We start from the raw sequence: 9,981 nt of genomic DNA, 5'->3' as shown, positions 1-9,981 counted from the left end.
AAACATGTTGCTACTCATGTATTGTTCAACATCTTGCTATATAATTACTAAATAAAATAAGATCTCTGACTGAAAGAAGGGGGTGTGCCAATCCTGACTCACACTACGGTGTTCCCCCCCCCAATTACCCAGCATGCAATGGTTACTTCCAATGCACCTACTTTACAAGCACTTTACAACCGCGAGTCAACACAGCACGTCAAAGCTGGGCTCCCCCAATCGCTCCCCCAATTACCCACAATGCAGCAGTGCTTCCCCCCAACTATTTACAAGCAACTCTATTTACACCCATGTGCAACCGTGAGTCTACACAGCACGTCAAAGCTGGGCTTTGACGTGCTGTGCCTAAAACAAAAAATAATTTAACGTTATTTTCTATCTATCCTATTGTAGATTTATATTATCCCAGAGTTTTATGTGTAATATTATGTAAGTTATGGGGAAAGGTTTATTCACAAATTAGTTCACATGATGTAACCACTAAGTGAGAGTGAGAGTATTTTTCAATAAAAATATCTGCGTGCTTGTTTTAACATGCACATATTTTATCCCCAATCAAGCAATACAAAAATAGGAGACCAAACTAACTAACTTAACTAATGAATGAGTGATACATTGTGAGAATGTAGCTATTTTGTAGGCCTATCAGTTTAAAAGTATACGTGTAACTAATTATAACCGGTACCACATTATATCTATATCATATTTTGTCACACTATAATGTAGAATATTTACTAAATAAAATAAGATCTCTGACTGAAAGAAGGGGGTGTGCCAATCCTGACTCCCACTACGGTGTTCCCCCCCCCCCACCCAGCATGCAATGGTTACTTCCAATGCACCTACTTTACAAGCACTTTACAACCGCGAGTCAACACAGCACGTCAAAGCTGGGCTCCCCCAATCGCTCCCCCAATTACCCACAATGCAGCAGTGCTTCCCCCCAACTATTTACAAGCAACTCTATTTACACCCATGTGCAACCGTGAGTCTACACAGCACGTCAAGGTGAGAGCCCCCACCCCTACTTCCAATAATGTAATCTGTATTCTTGCCTGACCCCCCCTTGAACTCAGAGCTATTATATGGGAATCTGTGAGTCTTCACACTTAGCTACGGCAGTCTGTTTGAATGGAAATTTTATAAACGTATTAACTACGAGAAGCTTTATTGAGTGTTGTCTACATTGGCCTAACTTCTGTCACCAGGCTTACAAATGTTAAAAAAACAAACAAGTCGGGGCCCTCAGACCGAACCAATATAATCAAACAAATACGAACAATGATGTCACAGACGCTATGTCACTGTCCTAATTGAGTTTTGTCTGTAATCAACTGCTCTGCTCAGATTGACTAACACTGGAATACACATTCAAATAACACCATTGTCTCCAGACATACAGGATGGGGACGGTTTAGTTTAGAATGTGCCTGAAGATGACAGATGCTGGTAATCATTTGAGCTAAGAACTATAATCTCTTTATCTCCAGCTGTGGGGGGACCCCCTCCTACAATATCCAATTATATAATTAACCCGTCTCCCCACCCCCCCTTCAGCCCACACAGGTAGGGGGTCATAGATAAGCCCAAACAGGCCCAAACACGCCCCCCCCACCCCCCACCCCTCAAACACTCCCACTCTGGTGACGTCATCAAAATGGCCGCTAGCCACGCCCACAGGGTGCCTCAGTCAATTATGCAGGAATTTGGCCCTTTTTGACCATTATCGGGTGCCTTATTACTACTCAGAGCGACTTACATTAAGCAAGAACAAAAAGCATGGGAATACATCACATATGTAAAAATGCATTTATCGCGAAACATGCGTAAGCTTTTTTTTGGAACAAAATGCCTCAAATCATCCAATTGCCATCAAAGGCAAACATGTTTATATTACTCCTAAACATTTTGCCAAACATCTCACACAGTCCTATCCTCCTGGTGGAGACCTGTGCCCAGAAGGGCACTTTTTCTAGTTGTAGGTTGAATCCAAAGCAGAGGATAAAAACAAATGGTTATTGCAAATACAGGCATAAGGACTGATGGGGATTTTAACTCAAAATGTTGTCTAAACTGATTCAAAGTTTCAATGAAGAGAGAACTACTGGGTTGTTGGTATACTGGGAATAACGTGTTGGTAGAGGGGCAGAGTTATAGTAGTTCTAATTCTTCTCACCAAATGTTAAATGAATTGTGCTAAATGTATTTTTAATGCTTAAAATCTTGAAATCAATGTTTGTCCCTATATATCTTTAGGCCTACTGTCACCCCAGTTATGCTGATGCACCTGTAAATGTACCCCGGAAATTTCTCTAGCCACATGACTTCAGAAAGTAGCATATATATTTTTATGTGAGACCCTATACAAGAAGAAGTATACAATTTACAATTTACAATTTAGGCATTTAGCAGACGCTCTTAATCCAGAGCGATCCAGTATACACTTATCACTGTTAATTTGCCTTTTTATCAATGTATTAGGTTGCATTACTGATATGGTAAAGCATAACTTATCCCCCCTGTTATGCTTAAATATCGAGGCAATTGGTACATTTTCATCATTCTGAAAATATGGTTGATAAATAAATTATATTAAAATGATTAATCTGTGTTCACAATGTGTTACCATATTCTTCATTACATGAGGAGTAATGGCCATATTTAGCATAAAATGTCGAAAATGTGTCCCCCCTGTTACAGTGTAAACAATGGATATGGAAATAATAATGAACACGTGTTTTTCTGACAGCTGAACATGCCCTCTTTCAGAAAAAGAAAAGAAAATCCTGTAAAAATAACATTTTGTTTTGAAAAAGGTACTAGAATGCAATAGCACAGAATAGTAGGAATGACCCTTTATTTAATTTTGTTTTGTTTTTCTAGAAAGTTCTAGTTTCATACAAGACACAATTAAAATGGTGCAGAAAAATACAGTGAAAGCCCTAATTCCGAGATATATAAATTGTAAAAACAGCAAATTAAGAAATTATCTGAAAGTAAGACAGCAGATTAACGTAGCCTACAGTATACCTTCTCAATAGGCAACTAAAATCAGGAACATTACTGGGCAGTGGTTTCTGAGGCAAAACAAATTTATTTACATTGTTTACAGAACAATTCGTTTTTTGGATTCTGAGAATGTTGATCTTGAGAGAAAAGAAAACCAAAACAATTATGAATGAACTATTGTGGAATGTGGAGTCATTCATGACACATGATCAGGGACCGTGTCAAAGTGCGACCCACATGAGGTCACACAAAACACCAGTGTCGCCCAGACCTCAAAACCAAAGTCCATCATAGAGGGTTTGGCTGGATCTACATTGTAGATGGTTATAGTACCTGCAATGGGATCCAGATACATGCCTGCCCTGGACGATACATGGCCTCTGTAAAACTTAGTAGGTGCAACATGATCAAAATAACACATTTTGTTCTCACAACGTAAAGTCCAATTTTTACGTCTGTCATCATTTATCCCGTTCCACCACCTGGGGATATCTTTATATGAGACTGCTATACCAACATCGGATCCACTCCACTCTACCTCCCAGTAACAGCGTTGATGCACATCAATAATCTTATCCTGAGGCAAAGCAGCAAAATCAAGTTCCTGTTCTTCAGTCACTGGACATGAATATCGTAAGAGCTCAGATCTGGTCTTGGGTTCTGGTGGTGTTGGCCACCAGTACTCAAGCCAACTCAACTCAAGCAAAGGATTTGTGTTGACGTGTACCAGAACAGCTGGAAACTGAACCCCAAACTGCTCCCTGTGTGTACACTGGGGCTGAACACTGCTACTTATAAGATGTGTCAACATAATTACAAAGAAAAGGGCCACTACAAGTAACCCCTTTATTTGTTTTATTTTAAGAAAGTCCTCTTTGACTTTTTGTAAGAACTTGGCTCTTGTTTTGGGTTCTGGTGATGCTGACAGTAAAACATCCACTCTATTCACTGACTCTGAGATATTTGTCCCACCCTCTTTAAAAAGGTCCTCTAGTTTGTCCCTCATATTTGACACAGCCACAGGCACATCTTCAAAGTATCTCAGAGGACGGATATTGCTGCTGACTCGGTGTGTAGATTCACTGATCATTGAGAGGGAGGTAGAACTGTTTAGAAAATGGATGTGATCCTTTGTGTGTGAGAGCTGCTGTAGCTCAGCATGTCTCCTCCTCAGTTCAGTAACCTCCTGCTCCACACACTTCCTCTGTTCTTCAGCACGACTCACTTCACGTTTCTGCTGGTCTCTGATCAACTTTCTCACCTCAGATCGTCTTCCCTTAATGGAAGTGGTGAGCTCAGTAAAGATGGTGTCACTGTCCTCCACTGCTCTATCAGCAGAGTGATTGATGGACTTTAACTCCTGGTGAATCACCTTCACCTCTTTCTCTCTCTCCTGGATTGTCTGCTGGATGTTCTGCTGACTTGTATCAAGCTCTTTCTGTCTCTCAATCCTTTTTGCTGCAGCTGAGATTATATTGTGATCTTTGTGTTCTTCCACAGAGCACAGATAACAGATACACTGCTGATCGGTACAACAGAAAAGCTTCTTCATCTCGTCGTGGCGAGAGCAGATGCTCTCCTTAAGCCTGGTGGATGTGTTGACCAGCTTGTGTTTCTTAAAGGCAGGAGATTGATAGTGAGGCTGGAGGTGAGTGTCACAGTAAGAGACCAGACACTGAAGACAAGTCTTCACAGCTTTCAGTTTTCTCCCAGTGCAGAAATCACAGGCCACATCTCCAGGTCCAGCATAGCAGTGCTCAGGAACAACAACTGGGACTTGTGTCTTCTTTAGTATATCCATCATTTCAACCATCATTATGTTTTTCTTTAGATCCGGTCTTTGGATGAACGTCTCTCTGCATTGTGGACAGCTGAATTTCCCCCTTTGATTACGCTGATTCCAGTGTCTCTCAATACACTTACTGCAGTAGTTGTGTCCACAGGGAACACTCACTGGATCTTTCAGTAAATCTAAACAGATAGAACAGCAGAACTTGTCCTCGTCAAGTTGAACTTCTTGCTGTGCCATTTTAGCTGAATGTCTCAAAAACAGTTGTTGTGGTTCCTTTAAAACTGGAGTGGTTTGGTCCCTCAGACCTGCATGTGGTAGGCTACTCACTCAGGTCTTTGTTGGTTTGAGTATCTGTTTAGTTACTCAAGCAGTCCTTGGTTTTGTGTTTTCCGGTAAAGTATTAACTCAGATTTTTTCTGGTGAATGGTGAAAAGTTGTTTTCTTGGTCCTTGTAAAAAGTGTAAAAAACTATCCAACAAGTTCAAGTCTTCAGGAGAGCAGCTCAACAACAGACAGTGACACAACCTCCTCTAGACTGTTGAACACAACTGCGTTTGCTACTGCTGCTCACTCACCTGGTGTCCTCTAGACCTCCACTTGCACCTTAGCCCCGCCCCCAGCGAGGAGGAGGAGGGGATCGCAGATGTGAGGACGGAGGCGGAGCTCCCGTTTCTCCGCCTAAAAACGACCATAGCCATCGTCACAAAAATGTGAGGTCATCCCATTTGAGCAAGTGGCTATGGCCGAATTTAGCCCAAGGAGTGTTTTTCGTGTTTTGAAATTTGAAAATGTTGCCTTATAGGTTTGTAATGGTATACCCCAACTTTCAACCCCTGAATTTACCATGATTCATAATTTATATAATACTTTTATTACTGTTATTTGGATGACCCTAAGGATCATAAATGATTTCGCAATTTCTTTTTGGGTCAAATCTTAGATTGACTGGCATATTCTGACTACACAATCACATCAGTGGTGGAAATAGTACTCAATTGTTTTACTTAAGTAAAACAAAAGTAACAATACTGCAATGTAGTAACTACTACGTTAATACGTAAGTAAATTAAAGTCCGGAAATCAAAATGTACTTGAGTAAAAGTACCAAACTATTGGCATCAAAATGTACCAAAAGTAGAAATTACTCTGTATGCAGAATTTCCCATTTCAAGATTTAAAATGTATACAAATATTTTGAAAATATCAGATCTACAAGCTACAATGCTTCGCGATGTGACGCATTGTAAGCTTCTAGATCTGCTATTTTCAAATGGCTGAAATGTATATAGAGTTGAAGTGTTTAATGTATGTTTTGTACGATTAATCAAAGTAACTATAGTAACTAAAGTTTTAAATGAAAGTAGTGGAGTAAAAGTGGAAATACCCAATAAAGTAGTAAATACCTCAAAATTGTACAAGTACAGTACTTAACTAAATGTACTTAGCTACTTTCCACCACTGCTACACATACATCATGTCATAGATAGAATGAGCGAATAGGGGAAGGGGATCAACATCATGTGATTCTTTGTTTGACCCCACAAAAACTCTGGATCAAATTATGATTATTGGCAGAATCGCGGAAAGTTTACCAACATTGCAGCTGTATGAAAAGCTTGAATTATCTGTGTTTGTTTCATAAAATCCACCGTAGACATGTTATGAGTTATTATTGACATCCATGCAGGTATAGTCTGGTGACCATCCGAGAGATGGTTGGCAGCCGGAATGTAGACGGCACCCGGGAGCAGTATGGGTTGGCGCCCCAGACTGTGCCCAACAGCCCACAGTAAGGCCTTTAGGAGGGCCATTCAAGCTGCAAGCGGAGCCTGCAGCACCACCGTTTCCCTGCCGGTGGAGCCTGCGGAACCATTGCGGCTCAATAGTCCGCCACTCCTGAATGAAGTGTCTGGTGCTGGGTGCAACGCACAGGTCCTGCGCTGCACCTGGTGAGAGCAGGAGTAGACCTGGTGAGATGTAGGGGCCCGGACAGGAGTCAACCCACAGAGCCTATAGTCCTTCCACACGCCAGACCTCCCAGTCCCGGCAGAGTAGTTCGGGAGCGGGGGACTGTGCATCCATGCAATGTTTTTTAGTTATATGAGCTACTTTCTGTCAAGAAATTCCTTGCAGGTGATTTATTACCTGTTGCAGGTGATTTATTACCTGTTTCTCACTGGCCTTGGAACGTCTTGGGATCCCCCAGGAGGAAGTCACTAATGTTGCTCTGGAGAGGGAAGTCTGGAGCTCTCTGGTGGAGCTGTTGATCCCGCGACCCAACTACGGATAAGCGGTTGAGGATGGATGGATAGACATAATGCAGGATCGAGGCAGCAGGACGTTGCTTTACTGAAAAAACACAGCCCCTCACGCACTAGGCTAAAATGGAGTTGAAATAAAAATGCATTGGAAGGGGGCGTGTCTGATTAAATGAATAGCAAATACTAAATACAACTTAAAAACTGTCTGGGGTGAAACTAGCGTGAAACTAGCCCTAGAATGTCTGTGATCTTACATACATTTCATGTATTCCAATATACACAGTTATAGATCGGTCCCCTCCACTCGCGGTTAGCAGCAGGACTTACACAGCATAAATCTGCTCATGCTGTGTCACCCAATAAATAATTCAATAAAGTCAGATATTGTCCTCTTTCATATCTATTTGAAAGTTCTGGCCGGAAATGTGTTTAGTCAAATATATCCACTTTTCCACAAGTTGCACACGATGACACGGACGACATTCTGTCAGCTAGGGTGAGGAGCCCTGAATGATCGCAGGACTGAACACAAGCACAAACGTATGGGGCACACAATTGGCGGGTGGTGTGATTAATTACCCTGCACCGATCGCAACGCACATGTCAACTGTGTGCCCCATACATTTGTGCTTCAGTGGTCAATTTGTGATGATGTTTGGGGTGATCAGAGGGCCCCACTCGGAGTGAAGAGTGGAGATATTTGACTAAATCAGAATGGTGACCTTCAGAGAGAGATTGAGAGAAAATGAATATTGTTCTGGAGTCATGACAAACAATTATGACAACACCAAAGTATTTATCTACTTGAGAGGTGACACAATTCAGCACTGTCTTCATCATCAAACCAAAACCCAAATCCAGCATACGGGCTGGGTGTGTAGGCTAGTGGAGGGAGGTGTGAAGTTGTTCATCTGTATAGTAGGCTATAGGGCTATAGACCTATTGCTTGTAGCCTATTTTTCCATGCTGTTCTCTCTGGTGGCATGTGGCTGAGGTGTAAGAAATAGCACCTTGGCCTGAAGGCCTGTCTTGATTCAATCAACCTTTTGATCAAGCTTTTATGTACAAGTCCATGTCACACACTATAGACTAGGGTATGAGCATGCATAAAGTGAATGGCAGATCGAGTGGCAAAGTGAGTGACAAAGTGAATGTAATGTTGTTTAAAGCCATTTATGCAATCAAATAGGACTTTTCTGTTTGGATGTATGGTCTGTCAAGGCCAGACAGTAGTTTTTTTGCCACTCAGCATTCCCGCATAACTTCTGGGTATGATGTCACGCCCATGCCCTCTATTGTTTGTCATGGGACCCCGTCACCCCGCTGGCCTTGGAAGAGAGAGCTAAGCTGGGCGGAGACAGCCAGGCCGTCTGAGTTGTATTGTTCTCAATATGTAGATCTGTGGTCCTCTTTGTGTTGTTCTCATTATGTAGATCTGTGGTCCTCCTTCTGGAGTATTAGGGCAGACAGAGGTTCTCAATCTGTTGGCCACGATCCCTCTGGGGGTCGCCAGATTATTTGGGGGGGTCGCTAGATTATTTTCTGAATGTGTAAAAAAGAATATAAAAAAGTAATGTTTCACTCGGTTAAATAGGCCTGGGGTCGCCAAATTATCTGGGGGGTCGCCAGATTATTTTCTGAATGTGTAAAAAAGTGATGTTTTACTCTGTTAAATAGGCCTAATTCATAGAAGCACAATATATCTTTTTTTCCCCTTCATAATATACTTACTGACTCATATTTAAACAGGGTGAATAGACACTGCCTCTTTAAACATATTCCTCCTGCTTGTACAGTCAGTGTGGATGTTTTAGGCCTCGATTACACCTATACAACACTCAACACGCGAGCACCTGAGACACACGCAAGACACACTTGTGTCCTGTGTGTCGTGGCCGCCTCAATGCAGTTCCAATGGGAGTCACATGGTTTGAAGACCTTGTTGCATAGAAACAATCAAACTAGAGGATATTTGAAGAAGAAGTTATTTGTAGTGATCCTTTTCTTTGTAATTATGTTGACACATTAGTAGAAGCAGTGTTCAGCCCCAGTGGACACCCAGTGAGCCGTTATGGGTTCGTTGTCTTTTTCAGGGACACCAGAAAACAAATACTGGTTGGCTTGGGTCCTGGTGGTCAGAACCACCAGAACCCAAGACCAGAACTGAATTCTTACAGTATTCATGTCCAATCACACTGGATCCAAACACAGCATACCAATGCCTGTCTCTGTCTGAAGGGAACAGAAAAGCAACATTGACTGAACCAAAATCCTATTCCTTTTAATCCAGAGAGAAGCATTCAGGTTCTGAGTAGAGAGGGTCTGACTGGACGCTGTAAATAAGGAGGTAGAGTGGAGTGGACACAGTGTTGGTATAATAGTCGCATATAAAGATGACAATATAATTCATGATGAATATAAATCTTATAGGCTTGTCGTGTTGTGTAAGCATGACATAAAAGTATGTACGGTTTACACAGGTCATGTGTCCTCCAGGGTAGGAGTGTACCTGGATCACAGTGCATGTACTCTGTCCTTCTACTGTGTCTTACTCTTTGACACCATGACTCTTCTCCACACAGTTCAGACCACATTTGCCCTGAAAAACACCTATCCTTGATTTACTTTTTATCTTGATGGAGGAGACACTATTGAGTTGTATGACTTCATGTAGAACAGACTTTGAGTTTATCTCTCATGACATTAATTCATATATTTTTTTAATTCTCAGAATTCAACAAGTAAATTATTCTGTTGATTTGTTTGGCCTCAGAAACCAGTAATGTTGTTCCTAAGCTTTGTCACACAAATCATTTTATTATGTTTTCTGCTGTCTTTCTTACAAATAATTTGTTAATTATTATCTTTTGACATTTTTGACATTTTTTGACAATTTGTTCCCCTCTTTATCATATTTTT

At 41.4% G+C, this 9,981-nt stretch overlaps 1 protein-coding gene across 1 annotated transcript; it reads right to left on the bottom strand.

Moving 5' to 3' along the window:
* Positions 1-2,758: 2,758 nt before the first annotated feature.
* On the bottom strand, positions 2,759-5,348 carry LOC306912461 (uncharacterized protein). The gene has a single exon (XM_079488706.1). It carries the CDS (start codon positions 5,036-5,038, stop codon positions 3,206-3,208), a length of 1,833 nt encoding a protein of 610 aa, XP_079344832.1. The 5' UTR covers positions 5,039-5,348; the 3' UTR covers positions 2,759-3,205.
* Positions 5,349-9,981: the final 4,633 nt, after the last annotated feature.

Source organism: Electrona antarctica, assembly GCF_951216825.1.
Source record: "Electrona antarctica genome assembly, chromosome: 19".
Lineage (NCBI taxonomy): Eukaryota > Metazoa > Chordata > Actinopteri > Myctophiformes > Myctophidae > Electrona > Electrona antarctica.
This window is presented reverse-complemented; position numbering and strand designations above follow the sequence as displayed.

Excerpts from the sequence above, each read along its gene's own strand:
- LOC306912461 (XM_079488706.1), bottom strand. The coding sequence starts at position 5,038 with ATGGCACAGCAAGAAGTTCAACTTGACGAGGACAAGTTCTGCTGTTCT.